The sequence below is a fragment of the Gnatocerus cornutus genome, chromosome 8 (genome assembly GCF_029298725.1).
Source record: "Gnatocerus cornutus isolate USDA-ARS CGAHR chromosome 8, icGnaCorn1.1, whole genome shotgun sequence".
NCBI classification, from domain to species: domain Eukaryota; kingdom Metazoa; phylum Arthropoda; class Insecta; order Coleoptera; family Tenebrionidae; genus Gnatocerus; species Gnatocerus cornutus.
Window position 1 is genome coordinate 14887751 of NC_142240.1, and position 26602 is coordinate 14914352.

The following is a 26602-nucleotide window of genomic DNA, read 5'->3' on the forward strand; positions in this document are numbered from 1 at the left end:
AATTCCCGTGGAGTGAGAGAATAGTTAAAATACGAAGTGAGAACTCGGAATAATGTATGCGCAAACAAGCTGACAAGAAATAAAACAAAAGGAAAATAAAGGCAGTCGCTTTTTGGTGGAGGCGCCGGGACGGCCAACACGAAAAAAACATGACTATAAATTTTAGTTGAACGATTTCACCAATTGTGGGGAACTTCTAGCCGAAAAACCCATTCGGCAGGACTTAATACGCTTTCGGCACCGAATCGATGTTTAATTTCTGGACTGGAGGTTTAAAAAATGATCACACGTTGCGAGTTTCACAGGGTGAAAGAAAAACGTGATAATGTATATTTCAACGGTCAAAAAATGATAATGCAACCGTTTGTAGCTAATGAATGTAATTACGGTTAATTTTAGATGCTTGTGTTCCCCTTATTGACATTGATTTTCAAAGTGGAAAACTGCGATAACGCGCTGTGTTTATACCAAACAATCCCCAAATTCGGGCTCTCACCTCTGAAATGGAACGCTAATATTTGCCCCTCGCCCCAATATAGACATCATACATCACTTCGAAACACAACGTTGACACTTCTCTGGTGATAAGTTAAAACAGATGCCGAAACCGCGACGTTTCCTTCAACTTCTCCCAAACACACATATTTCATACTACACTCGGCGAAATGATGGATTTTTCCTGATTTACACTTTCCTCCAACTCCGGGTATAATTTTATAACGAAAATGATTTATGTTCTGGTAAAACCACTTACCTTGAGCAGCTGCCCATAATACCAGATCCGCGTGTCTTGTATATGTAGCTTCACCTGCTTCGGCACAAAGCTCACTTATGAACGGAGATATTAACCCGGAATGAGGTAAAACAACCGTATAGTCCATGGTATAGTTCGTCCGGCCGAGATCCTCTTCCGGAGTTCGGATCGTACTCGGATTTTTCTGACGGAGTTTGGACATGGCGTCGGACGAGATGAAGGAGTCTTTGTCGAAGTGGAAAATGAAACAAACGACTTGGTATTGGCTCTGACCCCGCTCTTCTTCGCCGAGAATAAGAGCTTTGAGGATCTGGACTTCCTGGAAAAGAAAACGGATTCTGCAGTTTATTGATTGGGTGACAAAAGCAGGTTTGCCTAAGAAAAGTTTCAGTGCCCTAGCTTACAGGAAACAAAGTAAAAAATTTATATATTTAAGGTTTATCCGTATCTGTTCTCGAATTTTGTGTGTTCGACACACTGATTAAACCAACCTATTAGTTCACTTAAAACAAAGCTGTGCACAACTCTTTGATGTTCTCTATTAGTTAATTGAAGCGTCTTTTTCCCTGGAGGCCAACAAAATTAACACGCATTGTACGTACAGACCCCAACAATAAAACTCATTACTATGGTGAGGATTTAACCTTGGTGCGACCACACAATACCGGCTCTATTAAGAATGTGTTTTCGAAACGTTCTCGCTTGGAGGGATTAGAGGCACTCTGCGTTGGGCAAAATCGGGCTCAACGGCCAGAAGTGCTTCTCTCTATTAATCCTACTTCTGTTACTTCGAATCCCTAGAATTATGGCGTGTTCGGTCCGACGGCCATCTTCACAATAGAACTGATGTGAATGCAAATACTAGGGTTCAACGTATCAGGTATTACAGAAGCATTTTTCCAGAGCAGGAAACAACAATAAATCACGACTGACTTGTTGCAATAAAAACAAAAAGACGATGGAATTGTCGTGTAGTTGAATATAAAAACTGCGATTCGATAGCTCGAGGTAATTATCCTGCATACATCAATTCCTGCAACTAATCATAGACACAATAGCACGCTACTGCTACTGTAACATCTACCCCTTGAATCAATACACGTTCGTGAATATTTGATAAATAAAGCAGGATAATTGCGAAGGCTGATTTCAGGCTTTCGGCGCTAGACACGACGGAGGAAGTTTATTACGTCATTAAGTCATTGGAAGTGGATTCTGAAACGGTTTCACTAACCCTGAGAATATGCTTGTTACAACGAGGGAGTATTGTATCCATTGTGTTCACGTGAAATCTCTAATAATATGGTAGTAAGCTAGGCGGTTCGAAATTTACTGTCGTCAAACGAAATTCGGTGTCTCGCACACCAGGATGATTGTTTCCTTGACGACTAATAATCGAATCCAAAGTACTCGTCCTTTATCCCTGATAATTACAATCATCCGTTATCGTGGAGATATTATTCCTGCCGTGCGTTTAATCACGTATTATATTGTGAATTAATCCAATTTCGGTAATTAAGTGCACCAGGGTACCGGTTTCACATTGTCTAACCTGCGGCAGTGCGAAGACCAAAAAGGATAACACAAGTGCAGGTGACATTTCCAAAATACTCGTGTACAATATTACCAAATGAAGGAAAGAAAAGCACAGAAATACTTTAAAAGATTTCTTAAAATTGCCAGTACGAGACTTGAATAAATCCCAATGAGAAGTTCTTCAGTGACTGACCAACAAGGTGGTGATATCACAACCAGTCGATACAGAGTTGTCACAAAGGCCATGAGAATTGATATTCTAAAAACGATTCAAGAGGAAGCTTCTAGAATAGTCGGAAATCCATGTTTGTTGATAAACCACTTGCAAATATGTTCTACCTGAATGAAATAGTGCCTCATATTTGAGATTGGTTGCGAAAGTTCGTTTCAACCCCTCACCGATTATGCGATCAAACATTTGAAATGAAGAGCACGTCCCCACTAATTTCAAAAAACCCTCACTCTAATCCAAAGAAAATATTTTCTAATTTTCTTTATTCTGCGCTTCGTTATATCAACGCATAAAATTCAACTACAAATTTCCATTTTCCGTGTAAAGTGTGTTACAATTTTCGCATCAAAAGAACTTGATTTCCCTGTGACTAATCCTAAAAGCGCCATCGCCATTTTTTCTCAAATATAAAAGCGACAAAGTAACCCCCAACCCGTCACGAAAATGTTTTCTACTCTTTTCACTTTTATAAACGTGTTCGTACCTTCTTTATCCGAATCAAATCTGATGAACGTTACACATGCATACACAGCGAGTGAACGAAGGACAAGAAAAAAGAAGAACAGGCGCTTTTTCAAAGTTGCTACTGCCATGTCCGTATGTAAATTCTTACTTTGTGAAGAATATTCGATGCGTGTGTGTACATGACATCGATTCACGATAGACATGCCTCACTGGAACTCTAAAGTGACAGGGCACGAAAAAGTTCACAATTCGGGAAGTTACGTTCCATCCGAAATTCTCATAAATTATAGACGAAACGGAGATCGTACAACTGACGCTTTAATTACAACGATTCGAAAAGTTGAAAAGTGAGAAGTTAACAATGACAGGTAGATAAAGATGGCGACCACGCAATTGATATAAAATTGCACGTGATAAGAAAATGGATCGAAAGCCACATCTCAGAAAGAAATTGCCCCAAGAAAAGATTACTGATGTCAAACGAGCTTTTGCCACGGCTGACAAACCACCGGCCATGTCGAATTTAAGGTATTATTTCCTGAGGGTTTTTAAAGATTGCCCAAACACGTAAAAGGAAAAATTAAATCAATATCAGAATGGTGGATGCGCCGGGAAATTTTAAAAGGGTAGCAATAAAAGAATCTTAATTATGCGAAATCATTACTATAAAACGTCGAGGATTATCAACAGACTTAATGTTCGGACCGATATCGCCGTATCTGACCCAAAAATATAGTAATTGATAACACATAAATATATTTCTGTCTGTCGTTCTAGTTTAATGTAATATGACGTTGTCATTTAGGGAAATTTCCAACAAATGAGTCGATTTATGTGTCCATAAAATAAAGTAGTTCTTGTTTATTTTGAATGTGACCGCTTAAGATTCCTTTAATTTTCCTGTTTTAATTTATTCATGTACTACCGATCACGCTTAAAATAATAGAAAGACTTTACAAGAAACTTTGTTAATTTACTCTGAAAACAGCAACAAACATTAATTTAACTACCTGAAATAAAAAAGTCCCGTTATTTCAAAAACGAGTAATTTATTATCGAATCGTCTTTTTACACCAAATAAAAAATAGTATATTATGAAACGCGTTTCATAATGAACATTTTGCCGCACGCACGTTTTTAGGACACGACGAGCGCAGCGAGTGCGGCAAAATGCATTATGAACAAGTATCATACGCTATTTTTTCTATTTCGCCTTATTTTAAACGAAAAAACTTGATTTCGAAATCTAGGGAATTTTAGGGTAGTTGGCATTTGCAAAATGTTCGGGAAAAAATTCGAAGTAGCCAAATTAAATTTCAGTCAGTTTGACAGGTGTGACGTTTTGAGGTTACCGGAGCCCAAGGGAGCCAAGAGAGCAAAGATGTTGATCATGATCATGATGGTTCTCTTGCAACCAAAGAGTTTTTCTCCGATGAATTACTAAGCCAAGTACAACAAGAAATAATAGTGTATTGATCGATTTATCATGGTTTTTCAAAACCAAAATCTAAATTGTCAACGTTGACGGCAGGTTGACGGTTTGTCTGCTGCAAACCTAAGAAAAATATAAGTTCCTGGAAATATTGGCACGGGATTGGTTCATTACGATACCGAAATACGCTCAAACGCGTATCGAAATATCTTCATTATGAACGCGAAATAAAAAAAAATTGTTTCGCAATTTGGTTGAGCTTCGCATGTAGATGAAAGGCGTCTGATTCGCTTCTAAGTTTTCCTGACCGCAATATAGTGATGTCCTGACACTAATCCTTTTAACGTAGAATTTCATTTCAGAGTAAATAATGACGAGGCCTGCGTTTACCCCAATATAGTAAGTGAATTGATGAATAATTTATTTTTCTTAATAAAATTTCGACCGGAAACTTTCTCCCGACCGTAATATAATCTCCCTGTAGGTTATGTAACGATTATTGCGAGTGGAACTGTAATATTTGCCTGCCACCTCCGAAGGCTGCAATAAAATTTTATATCATCATAGTTATGAAAAATTCCACGATCGATGGATATCCACTTGGAAAACGTTTTGTCCACATTTATTTCATGCATTTTACACGGTTTTAAGCCAGGATAAACCCGTGATAGTCCTGTTAAATTGTACTAAATACTACATAGTTTTCACTACGATATTACATGCCGTCTCAGGTTTATTGCAAAAGTTTAATTACACCCGAATTGTTCAACCGCATTTACATCCACAGTGTTGAATCCATCACATAAAATTTATATCTACTGCAGGTGCAGCTTCGTTCCTGCAACCGCATCGCCATCAGCTGAGAAAGATCATTATTTTTAACAAATTCCTGGTCCAATTCGCCCCAGACTTGGAAAACCGGTGAAGCGGAATAGTTACAAGTTTTAATTTATCTTCAACGGATGACCCTTTCATCTTGTATTATTGCCGCTCCAGGTGGGGGCGCTCGTAATTCCGAGTGAAATAATCACGGTGAGGTTTTGACAAAGATGATATTAAAATTTATTCGAGATTCTTGTTTTAGTCTAGCGGAATATATGACCTGAAGTGTTATTGTTCAAAGAGAGATATTGTTCATACTTGACATTTAAAGGAGAAATATTTCATTTAATAGAGGATTACACAGTTTCGAGCTATTTATTTGACTTATCAAACTTTAGAGCAGACATGCTGGAAGTGAGGGGTTGTAGCTTTTATTTGAAATTACACTGCGAAACTTGGGAATTAAATCGAGTCCGCTTGATCACGGGATAACGTTTTTATTACCGATTTCAAAGAGTTCACCTTGAAATATAAACGTTTTAATAAACGAAAATTCATCAGCTCTTGGATGTTGTACAAACATTAATTCAGTTCGCTGAGCTGAACAAAGTGGAAAAAAAATCGTTCTCTCATATCAAACATCGAATCACTTCGAATTAAAAATAATATAAAAAACGAATAATAATGTATTACAACGGTGACAACAGCACGCAACAATCCAGCAATAAATTTCCATGTGTCACATTTCGAGTAAGTAATTTGACAGCTCCGACAATTTATTCCCATATCTCTGCATTAAATTCCGGATTTGCAACGTCAAAAGTTTCGTTTTGCCTTAAAGCTTTCGAAAAAATTGGATATTTGACTGTATTACATATTTCAGTTGCATAATAGCGACCGGTATTGCAACAGAGTCGGTGGCAATGAAACTTCCGTTTGGGAGTTGCTTTTCGAACGGCAAATATCGTTCCGTTGTAAATTCAGTTAGAGTTTCAGTTGATTTGATAAGCTGGGTTTGCCGGAAGGGAACAACACATTGAATTGACGGACCCAGTCAGTATACGCCAACCGATGATTATGCGACAGATAGGTTTGTGCTAGATAAAGCAATTTGGTCCGAGATTCTAACCGGGATTAAGTCTAGAAAGCACGCGAATTTGCAATAATAACACTGATTGCTCCAAACTTGAGACAACACGAGGGATAATTGGCGAAAATGCTAAATAGTTGGGAGGTCCAGGTTTTGAATCAAGAGGGAATATCCCGGCGCATCCACCATTTGTGGAGGAATATTCTAATCTCGTAATTTATCATTAGATTTGACTTGTTATGATAAACTAGGTTTCTTGGGATGGTGCAAAACCAGTTCATGTGTGTTGTCTCAACACACCCAACTAATTTATTTATCCCATCTCAGTTTTCTCCTTCGCTTGCAACTTTATTTTGTCTTTATGTTTCTGCCGGGTATTAAAATCCTTTTTGGGCCTTTATTTTACCCCTGTCGTCGATTACATCCGTCCATCAGCACAGAACCCATGGAAATTATCTTCCCTGACCCGAATTGTAATGTTTATTGCGAGTCTAGGTTTTTGTGGGGTTCGCGTGATAGTCCAATGCCGGGTGTTTTCGAATCGCAATTACCTTGAAAGGCCGGAAATACAGGCCACTAATGTGTGTATGGGAAATTGATTTAACCACACGTTTCAACTCCGAGTTCGCCATCGTGTTAATTTAACAGATGAGCTTTTGATATTTAACTAGATTCATTAATTTCGTTGCTTGTTTGCCAACAAAGAACAGTAATTGCTTACACTTTCGAAAAGTCTAAAACGAAACATGTTGCCAAATGAAAAATTAGCTGCGACTCTAGGGATGAAATCACGGGAGTTTTTTAAAGCGCTTTATATTCATCACACTTGCATTGTGCTATATATTTTATCGGTAATTACGTTACTTAACAAAGCTAGACACGTTCACAAACTATTCGTGTTAAGAAACAATCCAGTTGCGACGATTTATCACCACCTGAATTTATATTATTTGTTCGTGTCCCTGAAAGTTAGACTAGAATTGGCCAATTCGGTTTATTTTATGAACACGCTATTATCATAAACTAGTTCCGCTATTTCCCATTTTAGAAGAAAAAATAATTGTCAGGCACACGACTTGACATGTTCATTATATTAACGTCTTTCAGCAGCGACACGCAAAGTGCACGGAAACTGCACCATTGAAAAAAAAAGCGGAAAATTATAATCACAAGACTTATCCTCTTACCCACAAAAAAACGTTAATGAAAATGTTATAAGTACCGGATTTTTAAAGCATCGTTAAAGAAAATAGTTTTAAATTATACTTTACAAAGAAGAGAATTTTCTCCTTAACAAACTTCTCTGAAACTAAATCAACTCAACTAGAAGGACTAAAACTTAAATACTTAAAAATTAAGTTGCCACTAGCAGTTTCGGAGATTCGGGGCGATTACAGCCGCTTTTTCGATTAATACTACCTCTTTTATACCTTTGAAATTTGTTGCGAATATATTCAAAGCAGTTGTAAAATGATAGCGTTCACTGATGTACAATGAAAAATCCAGCCTCTCCATTTCTTATTTTCCGCGAAAAGAAAATGCTTCCCCTTTGGTGTTGCAGCCCTAATAAATCATCTTTTCGTCAGATTTCGCAAAATTCCTCGGTTTCGTATGCTCGAGCACCATCTCGGTGATTTTAGCTCCCATACCTGTTGGTTCTCGAGTGTCACTCGACGTTTAATCATTCTTATCGTCCCTCTAAAGCTATATTTATTGACAGTGGAAATCCGATATGAATCGCGTCACAATAAAGCAGCAAGATGAGTTTACAAAAGAGACGTGAAAGCGTCAACGAGAGAATGTGCAATCTTCCGAAGACAGAAATTCGAGAAGAGGGATCAACATAATCCGACAAAACTATGAAGTATCGTAATAACGTGCAGTACATCATCAGAGGTGCCAACGAATGATAAATTTTGAAGGGGAGAATACAAAGAGAAAGTTTCCGCAATTCGTTCGCTGAACACAAACATTGTTTTATCGCTTTAGCATATATAAAAATAAAATATTGAATTTGAATATTATACGCGGTAATGCTGAAAGGCGAACACGTCTCGACACAGTCGGGAAAAAGTTTTCATTGCGAGCGTTTTATTTGTCTACCATACACAACAAAACTATGTTACGGCATTATATGAACAGAAAACTTTCCGCTCGGTTTCATCTTCCTTTTTATTGCGTTGTTATTATCTTATTTATTTCACGCAGTTCTTATCACGAAATGACCGAACTGCGATTAAGTTTACGACACAGGCGAGATTCCCTTAAATATTTTTTATCTAACACAAATTATCGACGCCGAGGGGGTCGTTCACCCACGGATTTGAACCTTGATCTACGTCGATGGCTGAAGATTAACACGCGAATGGCCCCTTTGTGCAGTTTGCTCAACACGTCTTGGAGACGCGCTCTCCTTTCGGGGAAGAGCGTTCATCGCTGCCGTTTGAGGTGAGGAGTAATTGGAGCTTTAGTATGTGCTCGGGAATAACTGCATAACAAAATCGAGGAAAGGTGAGATCAGCGCTCAAGTTGCGAATTGTGAGGCAGGATTTGATTTCCACGGTCTAGTTCCAGGAATTTAATATCCACAGTGCGGCAAAAATTCAAAGTCTGATCGCTGGCAGTTGCCAAACAAATTTGGGCTATGGAAAACAAAATACCCATAATATCAATAAAATATGTATTAGTATAAATAATAAAGAAAACGTGAAAAATCCAAAAAACTTGAAAATGTGCGAACCTGAATATAAAGCCAAAATGGCGAAAATGAAAATCTGAGACAATCCAACGCCCTTGGAAGATTCAGAATCCAATTACTCAAGAACTTGAGAATCCGAGAGACTGCAAACGTCCTTGTGGAAGCAGTTAAATTTTTCAGCTATTTTATCTGAATAAGTTGTAGATCAATATTTTAGTCGTAATGTATGTTTTGAGAACTCCAGAAATCCAACATTTCCGCTCTAAATTTAAAACGTGTATTTACTCATTCTCAATGGAACTTCTTGGGAAACAGAATTTTAGAATAGCTAAAAATGGCGGATGCACCAAGTAAATAGACTAATCGAAGACAAAATATAGTTTCCAGAAAATATCAAAGTTTCTGGAACTCGAGCTCGCTACTTTATTCCCTTCCTTTGATGTCTTTCCTTTTTAAAAATAATATTTTTTGAGAGCATTCTTTAGGTGGTGCGATTCTACGGAATAATTAAAAGCCTCTTTCCCCTGTTTTACCTCGTGATCCAATTTTTCCCTTCCCAAAGAATTAATGATTGATGAGAGAGGATCACGAAGTGGTAGCGGCATTGTTTGATCTAGTTTACTTTTTCCAGGCAAGTTCCGTCGAACCGGAAGGGTCCTGTATAAACCTGGCACATCCTCCATAATTCCCCCAATATGTTTAATATAAACACAGGTTCTCCTCAGGCTTTCATATCTTCGGGATCACCCCACATCCGTTCGCATATGAGAGCATGTTTCCTTCAACCCAACTTTCGTAATGAAAAACTCTGCATTTTTATACTTTAATCGTGACTTAAGACAACATATGCACTAGATGTTAACTATCGATTCTGGAGATAATATAGTCAAACATGACCGACATGTGTTTCCAAGTTAAAAGCGTTGTTTTATCGAAAAAGAGTTGAGTGATGGTCTCTCGATCGTATCTGTGTCAATAATCGTAGTAAAACGAAGAGTTGATTCCTTGCATGAAAGAGATTTGATTTGATTTTCGCTACAACGGGTGCAACGCGAATGCAAAGCAACTTTTCAATCTTCGATGCTTCGTTTTGCTTTCGTCACTTTGAATATTGTAAACTTGACGTAGCGGAGAAAAATAGAAAAATGTTGCTCTTATCCACTCAAGTGGTTAGAAAAGATTGCGTTTCTTCGAGCGTCGATCTTCGACTAAACGGCCGGCGATAAAAACTACACAATATTCAACTGTGTTGTGCTGAAAATAGTAATAAAATCCGTGCACTCTAATAATTTCGATGCGCATCCACCATTTTTAACGATATTGGCTTCGATATTGCGTTGTAATAAACTTCAATTATGTGAACCAGTTTTTCGCTCGTAAATTCATGTGGGCATTGCAATTTCATTTCTGTTTAAAATTTCGGTCAATTTTAGATGTGGAGCATGTTTTTAAAGTTTTGTTATACAGTAGTCACAAAATGACTATTAGTCTACGCTTGAATAAACCCAATTGAAAGAAAACTAACTTTATCCAGGTAAAAGTTTTATCGACTTTCATGTAAGCGCCACCACTGCTTTGATGTCGCCCCTGACTCGATAGAGACATAAATGACACTCTTATCAAAACGAACATTGCGAACAATTTCCGCTAAAATAAAAAAGCAACCAACTATAATCATTTATCTCGAGCTTGGGTAAACCCTTCTTTTCAATAATCCGCGCTGTCAATATTGGAGTTATTTCCGTTGAAATGCATGGAAAATACAACGCAAATGTAACGTGCTCTTTGCACAAATAAATTTAAACGTTAGAAGAGATGTATGAATGTCTAGGGACGACATTTCTACACTTTTCCCGAATGCATAATAATGAGTGAATGAGGAGAGCTTTTTTTCTTTACGTGCAGCTTTATTCGACAACAACGGGTGGTGCCTGGGGATGGATTAATCAAGCTCAACGTGATACACCGGTGGATGATGGAAAAATCCGAAAATATGACGGTATTTGTTGTCCCACGTGGGGAACGAGATCAAAGAAATGGGACAGCTTTAAGCTCAGATAATTGCTCGTGCTTTTTTATTTTCTTTTTCCATATATCACAGCACAAAATATTGCGTTCGGTAAAAACTCCAATAAACAAGTTATCCAAAATAGCTCCAAGTTATTGTATTATTTTACTGACTTCGTTCCTCCACTTTCCGATCACGTTCCACGCGGAATCTTCCGCGATGGCAATGTTCAAGTGTTGAGACCATCTGTCGTCGGCCATATTGGCGTAGTTATGCTTGTTCGACGTCGAAAATCGTTGATATTTCAAAGTAGTTGTCTGGGTATGGCATGCATCGATGAAAATGCGGCTTCGCCTCTTATTAAATTACCTTTCTTATTGGATGGAAAATGCTCCGACTTGTCACGTCGTCCGAGGAATCGATTCGGAGTTCCGGTCGAGATGTTAATTTTGATTTTGAGTTTATACTAAAAGTGGTGTAAAGTCTGGCGATATTTTAAAAGAATCTGATTTGGAACAAAGTAGAGAAGCTAAGGCAACGGCGACCACTTGTTGCCCTTAACCGCTAAAGTATGACATCAGTTTGCGACTGAAACTATAAGCTCAACCTACATTAAGCTGTGGAGCTTTTATTAACTTCAATCCGGTTTAGAAGAGAGATTTGAGAGTGGAAAATGGACCGTTGGGCGGGAGGTACAATTTTACGAAAATGGAAACAAAAACAAAAACATGTGTACAAAACGTATTTATTCTTTTGTATCTCTTGCTAAATGTAAATATTTATAAACATGTCCATCAATGTGAACAATGTCTGCTCTTCATTAGCCGGCGACATGTTGAATAATCATTAAATACAAATATGCTGAACATGGCAGTTGCAGATTAGAGCGAAAATTATTATATTGAACTGGGTCTCGTTTAATCCAATATTTTGTATTAGTAATAATAGATATGCATATACATCGCAACTGTAAACAGGGATAAATGAATAATCTAACTCTAAGTCATATATAATAGCTTTCAATTTGATGCATTATCATAAAAGCTTTGTTGGGACAATTTGACCTGTCCATAGCAAAACTGTTGTGAGCAATTAATCATTGCTTTTACGTAAATATAGACAGAAGGTTTTTCCACAAAACAAAACTTTAATCACAATTTCAGTCCATTAAATAGAATAAATACATCCTTCAAAGTACACCTGAACAAAATACCCACATATAATAATATAATGAAAATTCATACTTCGCATGACTCATATCTTCCACCGGCGAACGAGTTTAATTATAATTAAAAAGTTTGCATAATTTTTACTTTAAACTGGTATAAAAGCAGCCACGAAATTAGTTAATTAACGTCAATCCATAATAATTTGTTTAGCTTGTTCGTTTTGACTACTTTTCTGAAGATTACGTACACGATTATTTTTTTCCTAGTTCATTTCTCTTGGTATGAAACTATTATTACAACACGTAAAACGCGCCGTTTTTTCGACTTAATTTCGCGGTCTACATTATCGAGTTGTTTTTTCTTCGCCGAAACGACCCCTCTTAAAAAAGATCCAGTCCCAAGGGTTTCATCTTCCATTATTAATAATACCACAAACCCGTCTCTACTTTTTCGTTCCTCGGTGGCCATTTCCATCCTCGTCCCATAAATTTTTCACAAAACAACCTTCACGTTTACGAAATACTGCTAAATTAGTATAAATAACGATCGTTCGATGATACACAAAGCCCCTTCGCGTGCGTAAGTGTAAGCTGTTTTTTATGTGCGCCATTTTAGATCCTTGCAATCCTAAAAATGGCCAATAACTTTTTTATTATGGACGCCGCCGTAATGAAATTCGATGTTATGACGTTCCTCTGGGCAAAATTCAAATATGTTTTATGCCTGCATAATAAACTCGTGATAATGAAAGTTAACATGACCGTGATGCAGTGGGACGGATTCTGTTTTCTGCGGAACCAATTACGAAATGGTGCTTCCTCTCTGCTGCTGCAACAGTGGACAATAACGCATATACCGGTTTTCAATTATATCCCCTGCGAATGTTTGCGCTGATAAATGGTTATGCGGATTTGAAGGGATTTCAATTCGAATTACCAAATCGAGCAGCACAGCCGGCGATTATGGAGCTCTAACAGCCCTATCAGGAATAAACAAGTGTTGGTTAACGGAACGAGCCGACCAAAAAACTGCGCAGAAATGTGATGAATCGATCAGGTTTGATTTAATTAAAATATGGCGAAAACATGATAAAAGTTGCGGTGATATTTTAAGTGAATTTCGATGAGACGCTTCAGACGTGAATCGATGAAAAACCACTCGCGTGCTCACTTCCACCATTGAAAGTTTACAAAATACGCTATTCAGATATTCGATAAGAACTTTGAATTGATTTATGGATGCTATGATTTATAATATTTGCAGGTACCTGTATGTTTAACTTTCAGACTACTTCTGCATAAATTTTACAGCGTGCATAATGGAATGTTTGACTTTCTTGTCGTCGATATCCGAGTTTTACATAAATCCCAACCCCATAATTCACAAAGCGCCGAAATCTATAGTACTATATTTTTCCAAGTCTATCTAAATTTATTGCTTGATTAAAACTCGACAACTTTCAGCTGATTGATACTGCAAAAACTCTCACAAACTAAGATAAACTTGACGAACTTACTACGATAAATAACAACAAAACATTTTTTTGTTCAGTTCGGAAACTCAGATCGACCAAATTAATGTATTTGTTCCCAATATTGACGTTTGGTAGTTCCTTCCTGTTTATTTTTGAATAGAACGGTTTGGGAATACCTACCGAGTTTATTCAACGTAAGTGCGCGTCTCTAATTACACAGTTTGTTTCCCGGAATCGACATTTCTAACGACTATTTTTTTTTCAGTCCAACGGTTTATTTGCGTACTACTTTTTTATTTAAATCCTCGCCGACCGTTTCAGTGAAGGAAATTACATCTTTTTTGAACAAACAACGTTGAGATTGTTAATTCTCCAAGTTTACATTCGAATGTAAAATCGAATGGATCCCTGTTTAAAGAAAAAAGAAATTCAATAATGTCTGCCACAAGAAAAAAGAAATGTTTATTCAGGAAAAATTACGAGACTAGGGATCTATTTATCATCGGCTGATGGATAGGTCTTACGATTCCGTGCTGTTTTCATTAGTTTAATGCGTTCAGTTTGAATCTGGAGAATTTCTGTGTAATGTATGATGAGATGAAAGAAACCTGCTGTTCCCGGGAATATTGAAAGCAAAAATGGAATTTCACGAAAAATGTGCATTATATTGGATGTTACACAGTACATTTTTTGCGAGATTAATGTAATAATAATCAATCATGTCCATTATTGATAAAACAGAAACTTTGACAGTATCATTGGTCATCCAACTTTGAAAAATCGCCTCCTGCATCATTAACGGATATTAATACTCCATACGTTTCGCGCCTGTAGACACCACCATCAAAATTTCGTGATTCTCACAATAAACCAGCGCAACAAAACCCCATCGGTATAAAATTATAATCGATTCGTTCCGCTCTAGTTGCCACACATTAGATATTTTTTGAAATGCAAATTAACGCTTTTATTGCGCTCGAAAAACGTTTTTATACGCCTATTTTTTCCGACGCGATCGACATATTTATTTTTTCGGTAAATTGCCAAAGAGCCATCTTTTTTGTATAAAGCTCGTGTTTTAACATCATTAAAATGGAATCGCTTTGTTTGCAATTATTCAGGTCTACCCGTCTCTTTTTTTTGTGTCAAAGATTCGCTGGCACAGAGATATTCTGTTTGTATTCGATTTAATAATTGCGAAACGTCATTATACAGGTAAACAACAAAGAGAGCTTCGTGCGTGGAAAAGATGTTATTTTTAGTAAGGACGGGGAAAACCTCGAATTACATTTTAAATTGGAATAATTAGCTTTTTCGCTCGTTCGTTCTCACTAATCAACCGAATCATGGGTCGTTCGCGAAAATGAGGGTGTGCTTTTAAGGGGACGCAAAGCTCTGATGAAACAAAAGAAAAAATGGAGAGCGACGTAAAAATGCTATTTTGAAGGGTTTCTTTGAACCTGAAAAAATCCAAATCTGCAAGCAAAAGAAACGTAACTCGTTTTATATTTCACTTTTGAGTTGCCTCTAAAAGGATAATGAACCAACGCAAATCCTATCGCAAAAATTGCGCCTTTGTTGTGACTTTCAATTTTTGTAAAATCCAGTCTAAACCAGAGTAGAGTACGTGTCACTTTTCAGGGTAAAAATTTCCGTATTCCTTTACGGCATTCGATAAATTGGCTGCGCTTATCATCCCTGCTGTATTTAGAGAGAATTTTTTAAATGGCAGCTTGCATCTAGATGAATTGCACTTTAGATGATTTGCCCCATTTCAGACTTTGATCTAATTCTGTGAAACGTTTGCGTTGAAAGTCGGGCTAATTTACGAAACACATCGAGGGGACTGGGAAAAATGTGTATTTCGCCTTTCCACGTTTTATTACGGTTTTAGTGTGATGAAAACTAAGAAAATGGGGCTTGTCGTTACCCAAAATTCAAGAACTTCAATCATAAGTAATCTTAAATAATGAAAGAAGGTTTGGTGTATTTTCAGCTCGTTGGCTCCAATTTTTAAGTGTCTCATTTGCATAGTAATTTCAACCTTCGTTATCTTGTACCGGGCGACTTTAGCAATTGCTTTAATACTAGGTAATGCTTGTTTTTAATCTACTTTTTACAAAGTTTTATTAATAAGAGGCGATAAAATTAATTGATTCCGGTCGCTTTGAAATTCGTGCTTCGTCCCGCTAATTCCCAAGTTAGTTGTCGGTTAATCTTACGTACATGTGAGTCAAAATACACTTGGCAAAGTTTGCGACGAACTGTTCATAACTAATCGTCCACAAGCTCTCTCGAGTTACTTTGAGTCATTTGCTTTAGATCCTAGCGCTGAGAGTTTCCGAAGTTGCGACATTTTCGATATACGTTTTGGTAAAGCCTTTTGTAATTTATTTAAATAGAAAAATTTCCTCGCGTTGAAAAAAGCAACTCGAACTTTGTCTTTTTCCGAAGCAATTAAAAGCTGCATAATTAACGAGTGTAATTTAAAGTCCGCTCTAGTATAGTAGATCCCGCAGGATGTACTGTTCAATATTACAAGAAGGTTATCTGCGAACGTGCTCTGAGTTCTTTATCTTACTTGTTTTAATTACCCCCGTTACAACTATTAAAACGGGTTATTCTGATTGCTGATGAAAAATTCAACAAGGGAGGATTTTCCCCGGACCATAAAACATTTCAGGACGACCTGAAACGTTATCCGCATCCATGTCAAGTCATGCGAAAAGTCTAAGTCTTATAGTTCAGACTTATGCAGGATCATTTATTTATTGCCCATATAAAGAAACGGATTTTCAAAGAACTAAGACGAATGGCTTGATCTACATACTCTGACTTTTCCATTGGCTGCGAGTTTCTTTAAATTGGAAAGCGACTTTGTGCGTCGACAAACAATTTTTACAACGACTATGGGGAGAATTACAGACAAGTCGCCAGGCTTGCCTAAAATTGCCTCCGACTTCTATTCGCTGCAGAGCGGCAGTGTCAATTCCCGCCCTTTTCATCCACATATTTTTGGGATAGATAGTTTCGTATTCAATATAATAAATTTTGTGCTCTATATAAAAGGCTATTTAAAATTCATAACCACGCCGATAAAAATGCATTTAAATAATTCCCATTTCTATAAAAGCATCCACATAACATCATTACCCATGTAAATCACTGGGATTAACTGAAAATTCATAAACGAAGCTCAGTTATTGGTTGAATGACCAGATAAAATATGACAACTGTAAAAATTTATTGACCATTTTCAATTTTATGTCTAAATATTACTGGATTGCAATGAAATTTTAAGCTCTGATTTTTCAACCGCGCTCGTGAATCCAAAATCAGAGCTTGTCCGTTATTTGAGACGCAGTCGTCCCTGTATAATTTCATCAGTATATTTCATCCTTGTATCTCGCTGTTTTGGGGATCTAATTTTATGAAAGGGGTATTATCACCCGATGTTGAATAAAGATAACCATCTAATTCGTCAATTATCCTTCTTCCCTTCGGAAACTTTTTACGATCCAATAAACCGTGCTACACGCATCAGAGCTTTAATCATTCTCTATCCCAACCGTGATGAGAGCTAATTTAAGGTGCACCTCTCGAAAAATTATTTATCGTCAAGTCGATTTTCGCGCAGACACACACGGGAAAGAGACAAAGGAAAACCGAGAAGGCCATTAAGCCCAAACAGCTAAATCGTGCCAGCAATTGGCAAAACGTAATCCTCTAACACGGGTAAAATGTAGAAACCCGAACTTTTACAAACGCGCTCCGGATTAGAGTTATATGTTGACGAACATTTCTCGAACTCTCCTCGTTCTCTTGGAGTAATTGCCAGAAATCTAAAGCAATCGCAAAAATCCTCTCCTAGTAAACCGGATCACGCGCGGGAATTAGCGTCCCGCGATTAAAACCACATAGAAAAACGCAAAGAAGCTGATGTTTATCTTAAGGAGGATCTCTTGAGTGCGATTTTTGAAACCCACTTTATTTTCTTTGCTTTGTCGCGAACAAAGAACGAATCAAAATAAAACGCGAGAATCCTCGACAACTCTATCAAAGTACGAATTGCACTTAAACCGGTTCCTGACCCTCAACAATAATTATGTTCGTCGTGTTTAATTAAAAATTTGTTGATTGCTTACCTTGCACTCAAAACAAAACAAACAAACTTCGATCAAAGCATCTGAGGCTGCAATAATGAAAAGCGATTACTAAACAGTTTTCTTGTTTTTGCGAATTTGCAAACAGGACATAAATGAAAGTGACTAGCAATAAATAAATTGAAGACCTGTATTAACTCGTCTGTCGGCTGGATTTAATCAAATCTGACATTAGCATTATCAGGATCAAGTCATTGTTTGTACTAAATACGTGATTTTATTAAAAGATGTATTTCAAATTGCGAATTCTTTGTGTTTCTGTGTCTGGAAAAAGCTCTTTTATTGTTCCAATTAAAATCGCAGAAGAAGACCGCAATAATGTTTAATGAAAATGTGATGCGTTATACATTTAACACTAGTCTTGCGCATCCACCAATTTCAACTAATACTGCAATTTCGTCGGAAAATACACAAGGAATATGTCGTACTGCCATAATTAAAAGAGCTCTATAATTAACAACTCGTTATTTTTCTCCACAACTCGAAAAATTGGAATTTAAACAAAATAGTCGCTTCGCTCCCTAAAAATTAATTACAACATGCCTGGAGACTAATTGAATTAATTTGTTCTATGTAAAATTTTCAAAAAACTAACTTTCGCAAATTAATTAAAATTGATTAAAAAGTAAACAAGATCGATAAAGTCGCCTTCACCTGTTCGCAGACAATTCCCCCTCATTGGCTTCTGTGAAGAAAAAAAGCAATCGATGGGAACACGACTCACAATCCACCAGCTAATAATTTCGCTTTTCCTCTTCGTTAACTCTGACATAATGATTACCTTCACAAGTAATTTGGTGTTTGAATAATAAATAGGGCTGTTTCATGGACAATATAATAAACAGCGATAGGGTCGTGGAAATATTATGAGAAAGAAGTGACTCGAAGCAATTCCCCAATACTTAATTTGTTCCTTTCAATTACTCCGGCAAGTTCTGGAATCGATACGAACCGGTGCAATGTGTTTTATGTGGCGCATAAATATAGTAAAGGTAGTTGCAAGATTAATGTTGCTGTCATTTCCGCTTAACTTGAAACTACAGAGAACTTTGTCAGTGTTTATTATTTTTTAAAACGCAACAGCAGTTTGAATGGCAATGAGAGAGTGTTTCGAACAAAGTTGTACACAAGTGAACAATGACAGGGAAACTGTACATGCACTGGTCGTAGTTAATCATTTTTAAAATATGCCACATTGTAGAGTCGTGTTTGGATCTAAATGACATGTAAAAATACGTATCCACTGCCACCATTCGGTGAGAAAATTCCTTTGATCTGTAAATCCGCGCTAATCCCACCCTCTCTATAAAAGTTATGAAAGCGTTCGTTTTTATTTTCGCTCTTTGTCGTTGCATGCAAATTCGCAAAGTTACGATTCAGGTACTTCGGAATTACAGAAAGGCTAAGAAGTGAGAGGGTGACATTTATTAGTGGAGCCTATGGGGGCAGACGGTCGCAGAGAACGACGTCGTAGGACATAAGCTCACTTGTCGTCGGTTCCTGAGGGATCTGTCATCATCCTGGATGGGATCCGGGCCAACCGACCAGAATATTAAAGCAGTTTAAGCGCTTTATCACTTTAACGTTCTAGTTGAAGTTTACTTTATTGATTCAGTTTTTCTCTTCTTTATTTTCCAAAGTTCGGAGTACGAGATTTTGTGACAGCAACTTGTTTCGCTAATATAATTGGGGATTAAGTCTTAGTTTCGCTAATTCTCCCGCTTGTTTCTTTTATTTCTTGACTGTCCAAGCGCAATTGCTTTAAAACAAAATCAACAGACGCGAGATTGTGTTTTATTGTTTTCGACTCTCCGCTAATCTTCGCGGAATAAAGTTAATCCTTCATTTGGGTCGTGGCGATTATATCGTCATTGATTCCATTAATGGAGAGGAAAAATCCGGCGGCTTAATTATTATCGAGGAAGACAATAATTTATAACAGGCGACCGAGTGTAAATGCTTGATTAATTTGTTGTCAAGTCTCTCGTGTTTTAGGTTTCGGACAATTTCAAACTTGTTTGTTGTACTTGTTCAATGTGGAATTAAATCAGAATCGTTAACTCGAGTAAGCTCTACATCCCTCTCAATAATTGCAGTGAGATTGAACTATTAATTGACTTGAAATAGTTTAAGCGTAGAGAACCGGTAATTGTGTTCTCCTAATCTGCTCCAATTATTGTTCCAATCGGATTGAGTAGTGTCCCAGGTAATTCGATTATGTGATGGGATATAAACCAAAAACATGTTTTCCCACAATTTTTAAATCCCTACTCCGTTTTAAAGGAAATGTGAGCACAAAGGAAACTGAAAATCCTATTATCTCGGTGGCAACATACTGATATAACACCGACTGACAGATTATTGGAGGTTGTTAGTACACATGATTCATGTGCTTTGTATCTGCCTTCGTTCAACTCAGGTTGAATCATACACTGTTCTCCTTAATATTATCTTTTGTTGTCTGCTTGCACATGAAAGTAGTGATTCTATAAAAGTTCCACCAGAAAATATCCTCCGGCCATAATTCAATAAACTAGGTAGGTCTGATGAAAGTATGAAACTAGACAAAAATAAATCCACCAAAACCATTCGCTAGGTAGAAAATGAATCTTGAGGGAAAACAAATTAAGTAAGTAGATATAAAATACCTTCGAGACATTCCGAAGTTTTGAAAAATAAGGATAACGAAGTAAATAGAACTAAATTGACTAGTCTTTTTTACCTATTTACGAATTTGAATTCGAGTAGCTACTCATTTTGTACGGGTAAAACATGACTGCAATACTGTATAAATCGAATAGATTCCATTTTATTACAGAAGCTGGTGTATCGCTTTAAAGTGTTTTCTCTATTATTCACAGAACTACATAACACAAAAGAGTTATATTAAATACGTAGAACGGGGACAGCACAAACAAAGGTGGCGAATGCGCCGGATGAAATATTAAAAGTTTTTTGGGGCCACTGCACAACGTAGAAAAGCTCCACTTCACTAGATTCCAAATTAATGGTGCAATTAAAGGACAAACTGAACCTTTGAGAATTTAATGACATGAATTTAAAAACTTGACACTGACAGACAGACTGAAAAGATTTTAAGGATTTACATCTGAGAATTCGTCATTTATAAGCTTTCAGGATTTTAAAATTTGATTCTAAATAAGAGCCCTAGTTTTAACAAATTCAATGTTCGCACACCCGGCAACAACATTTCTTTTTCATAAAATCGTTCCTAACAATTCCACTGTATTATTTGTGAAATGGAGAATAGAGCCCTCGAATTTTCAATACACCTTAAGACCATTTCCCTAAATAATTTTTACTCTTTTTCCATTTTCGACTCGAGCAATTTCCGTGCTCCAAATTTTCTTCTTGTAAAGATAATGTGTTTGCGACCCACTTTTTCTTGTTTGTCCATTCTAGCGCGTCCAACAGAGCAGTTATTTCGGTTCCACAATCCCGGTAAAATCCCCTGATATGAAACAAAATGGCGTTTTTTTATCCCGATCAAAGATCAAATAGGACCTGTGTGTGCCATATCTCTCCAGCAACGTCAATCTTATCGTTTTACGCACCCTCCGGAAGACTCGAAATTTCTCTCATGAATTAGCTAGTTCTGGTTTTCCAAATTAATTAGATATAATAATTTCCCAGTGTGTAAAGGATGTAAAATATGTATAGCTATAACAGCTGGTAGCGGTAAGTCTAATTTATGAGAGACCAGTCTCACGAGGGAATACACACGGGGCAGCTCACTAAATAATGGGAAAATATATGCCCCCAGCGATGACGGTGGTGGAGAAAACCTCGATAGCCGGAGTGAGAACGGTAGGCGAGAATTAGGACGGTTGCGTAAAACACAAATTAAATATTGACCAACGCGTTTAGCGAGCTTCACTTAAAGGAAATTAAAAACTAATAGTTCGAACCCTTGGGAAAACTCTGATTAAAATATTCTCGCGTAATTGAGTTAGTCCCCCAAAATTTTCTTCAAGTATTTAAAATTAATTCCCAGTTTCATCCCCCTCGTTCGATTCGTCAAATTCTGGCAGCCGATCGAATTTTTCGGTTGATTTGTGCTTCTTTATTTGATTTGTAACTGGATCCGAAATTAATTATCTTTTATTTAATTAACTATGTTTTGTTATAGCTCGCCCGGAAATAATCCGGTTTAGTTGAATTGTTTTAAAGCAAAATTGGTTTATTTTCTGATGTAAATTATGACGCTCTGTTTATAATTTTATCAATTCCGATATTTCCCATGCGCCATGTAATTTCAATGCACCAAACATTTGCCAATGATTCAAATTTAAATAATCGGTAGAGGTAAAACTTTACGGAATAAAAATAAGCAAATAAACGTTTCCAAAACTAACAAAGCCTACGTTTGTTTAAAGTTTTGTTGTTCCAAAAACCGCCAGCTGTATTTTGATTTTCGATTTTATTTTAAATTAATCGTAAATAGCACACATTGTTTTTTTCATTGGAATGCAACTAAAACTGAAATTTATTGCGAGGAAAATCTGATGTTTGGGGTGATGTAAATATAAATGCAAATGAGTACGAGTCAAATTTTATTTTTAATTGGACATTCAAATCTCCGAACTAAAATTGAAAAATTGGAAATAGTGTACCAAAAACACAAGAACTATGGAATCTCTAAGTGCCAAACAGTGTTCATCTTAATCGTGGTGTGAGTTTAGTTTAGTATGAATTTGGACTTTGACAGTTTGCCTAATGTTCCGACTAGCACTTGATTGCGCGGACACAATGGTCGTTGTAACTTTAAAGTACACACTATAACAAAATTAATGTCTCGTTTGCACAAAAGCCGCTGCAATTAGTCGCTTTTTCGCTAGTTACATCTGACATCGCGCACTACTATTATGTTAACAGATCGATTTTTAAACTAGCAGACACAAAAAGAAGCGTTTGATGTCGAGAAATGTTAGTTCAAAAGACTTTACATATTACTTAGTGTTTATGAACGTTATGTTGGCACTTTGAGTGTACACGCCAACTCGCCATAATTATTATACACAGGAAAGCCATTGTGGCGCACTGAAATCGATAAAATGAGACGCAATTAGCACATGATATAATTTAACGTAATTTTCTTGGCAGCTCTGCGGTTTTTGCTTATAATAAAATCACACCCACGCAAACCACTTGAAGGTATTTTTGAATATAATGGAAAATTCACAGCGTCTGTTGTCGCAAATTACGCTCACTTACATCGTCGCAATTCCGTGATTAAAAACCGTGCAATTAGTGTGAAGCTAGCACAATAAGATAATTTCAACGGTAGAGAACTGCTAAATATATTCTCCTAATTGTCTAAAAAAAGGCAAGAGCACGAGATTGTTTAAATGATTGTTTAAATCACAATGTTGTTAAAGCTGTAGCTACCTTTAATATAATATTAAAACCTAACTACTTCATGAGCTGAAAACAGAAATAAAGTTTGCAATATCATCCACGTATCGTTTTTAGTACGAATATTCGTGTACTTACTAATTATTCAAACTTGAATAATTGAAATCAAAAATGACAGGCGAACTCAAAGCTAAAATTTGATCTCGATTTGATGGATTCTTTGTTTCCCCAATAATATTCAAATGAACCTACTCTAGATAAATGCTTATAAATCAAACGGATAAATATATGATGTTATATTTGTTAAATAAATTAAAACCGTTATTAAATTGGGCGTCAGTTCGAAAACTGCCTCAATTATATCAACCCCTGAAGGATAAAATACAACTTGGAATCTCAAAAGACGTGCTATTTTCGTAAAACAACATCGCTTTATGTAGATTTGCGAAGTAATTTGAATAAAGTTTCCAGCAATTTTACATTTATTTATTTTCCACTTTTTTCATTAAAACTCCCAAAAGGATTGTGTGAATGCAGTGTTTACGTAAAACTTCCAACGTAGTTTAATTTCATATTATTACAAATAATTCTAGATAACAATCCTCGTCGAAAGAGTAATTTTTGTAGTATTTGAATGAACAAAAATAAACACAGTAGCCATACATTTCAGTTCTGTTTGAAAGCAGAAAGCGCTTTCAAAAACCGATACAACATCCCCGTTTTTCCGGTCCTAAATTAATAAACACGTCAAAATGCATCTCCGATAAATATTCGCCATCGACATTCTAATCCTTTTAGCGTGACGTTTTTGTTGGGAAACAACGGAACTTTTATTAAGTTACAAGTGTTCGTTCGTTGGACAAATACAAAGTCTCTGAATAAACAGGTACGTGGGTATTACGTATGGAAAGTGCAAAATCACCAATCGATTTCTTTTGTAGAAAGAAATAACTGGAATCAAACCCCAGACGACAAAGTCTCTCCGGAGGACTATAGAGAAGTTAAGAAGTTCGTCGATTGAAAAAAAAAACGTGGGAGTTTTTTTTTATGTTTGGAATATAAGATTTTAATACTGCAAATGGTTCGCAAATTGGATACAAATAAATGAAAGTCTCAATTCGAGTTGACAATGGCGTCAAGAACAATAATCTGAGAAGAATGATATATCATGGATTTTCTTCGTACTTACGTTTCTGAAGTCTATAACTTGAGTAATTAGGGTTCCGTCTGACCTTTGAAACTCCAAGCTGACAGTGTCGTCGCTGACATTAGCGAAAATGTTTTCTTGGACGACGTCTCCTCCCTGCAACAAAAACCATCCAATTACAAATAGAGCAAAAGGGAAGTTGTATCGATTAAGCAATATATAAGAAGAAAATCCCTCTTGAGAGTTAAAAACTTTCAAAGTTTTTAGGGGCGCCAATTACCCTTAACACTTGTTTGATAGTGTTTCATTTTATCAAATAACAACTTCTTAAGTAGACTTTTATATTGCTTTAACACATTATCAGCGACTTACAGACTCCTGGCTTTAATAGACAAATTCGCAACTCTTCGCACGTTATAAATTTTTCGCTTTCCCGTCTGTCAGAAGATACTTAATTACGACCAAGTTGAAGAGGGTTCACTTTTCCATAAGTCACCTTCACAGCATCCATCAGCTCGGGCGAAAATGAACACTGAATAATTTAAACAGATTGTATTATTGAAATCATTCCAAAACTCAATAATTTGCAACAAATTGTAATGAATGCGGACAAAATGCGAGAGGAAACACGAACAAACTGCTCTAAATTACAACCGGCCGCTGGCTGACCGCAAAATAATAGTTCACTAACTAACAATTCTGGTTTGCGTCAAAACTGGGCGTCATTTTGTTGGGATAACGAAGAAATCAATAATGGTTCGAAATTCAAAGCAATTAACATCGACGCTTCAACGTTAGCGCTATTTGCAAACAAGGTTTCAATGATGGAATTGTGTCCTGGATTCCCGGAATTTATTAATTCATTTTACTCCCGTTGGTGCCTCCCCAAAATCCCGAAACCCTTTTTGTCATTTGACGCCGTAATTGAACAAAGATGCCGACGAGATATAAATTCCTCTTTTAAATTTGATTAAACTGTAATTCAATTGGATTTATTTAAGCGCCGTGAACAAGATGAGAATTTTTGATTGTTGACTGCGAATGCTAGCAGGCGTGACAAAAGGCTTCATTATTGCACCGAATACAAATTAAAGAAGCGCTTCCAGCCGCAAAAAGGCTGCTAGATGCGATGCGTCGCGACGCATCAAAAACATACAATGGGTGAAAGAATTCGCGCGAAAATTTCCAATTACTCCAGGCAAAATCGCACACAAATGTGACCAAATTTCATTTATTGCGACGCGCAAATTTATGTAGAGTTTTAAAACAACATGAAATTGCTTTCAAAGGGCGATCGACGCATTTTGTCAATATTCTGCAAATCCATCGATTAATAAATATTTCCTCAGTAGAAAATAACTGCCAATTTTATGTACTCATGTTCTGTCAATTTGTTAATCCTTTCGACTAAATTAATTCTTTCTGTTGAAGTTTGTTTTATATTACATAAAATGCTGACAATTTAATATGTGTCATTTGAAAATTACCCCCGTTTACGTAATCAATCTCAAGAATTACAGTTTTTAATAAATGAAAAATTGCTTTATTAAGTACTAATTTGGAATTTAGGTGTTTCCTACTAACCAATCAATATTAATCCCCCTGAATGGTCGGCGCTTCTGCATAGTTAATTCTATTTAAGAATTAAAGGTTTAATTCCTTTGACCGCGAATCAAAGCAGATCGATCGCTCGCTGCTTATTGAACTAGAAAGCAAACAATCTAATTATTTCGGTTCATTTCTTTATAGAAACAGGTAAAGACTTGCCAGGAATAATTTCACGGAATGATGTGTTTGCTTTGAGAGATCGGATTTAAATATTTAAGTGAAAGCTTTTTCGCTGACGAAGTTCGCACCTTCGCAACCGTGACCTTTATACAAGCGTCGTGAAACATTTTGACGCTTCCATCTTCAAAAATGATCAAGAAAAATCGTCTGATATTTGGATCTTGTGCTGTAGAATTAGAATTTCATGCTTGGATTAAAAAGCTCTTCAAAAAGAGTGCACGTATTAATCACGCTGACGCGATATAACGCGTTCATCCCGAGAAACTCCTCGAAACAAAAGCTTTTTGTTGGAGAGAAAAAAACTGCCAAAAGATGCATTCGTAGTTTTTGCACATTTTGTATTGTACTTTTTCTCGATATCTTCGCCCTATTTCCATCACGCGGAAATTAAACAGTTCTGACAGGAGATTCGGTGAAATTTTTTGATGGATTTCACGCCTCCACCTCT

General features: G+C 36.6%; 1 protein-coding gene across 1 annotated transcript in view; it reads right to left on the reverse strand.

Annotated features, from left to right (window-relative positions):
• oaf (BRICHOS-like domain-containing protein out at first) overlaps nucleotides 1-26602 on the reverse strand; it is a 58918-nt gene that overhangs the window by 16569 nt on the left and 15747 nt on the right. Inside the window, exons 2-3 of the mRNA XM_088044360.1 lie at nucleotides 24409-24522; nucleotides 755-1073 (exon numbers count right to left, since the gene is read on the reverse strand). Coding sequence (XP_087900486.1) covers nucleotides 755-1073; nucleotides 24409-24522 — 433 coding nt within the window. The remainder of the gene's footprint in view (nucleotides 1-754; nucleotides 1074-24408; nucleotides 24523-26602) is intronic.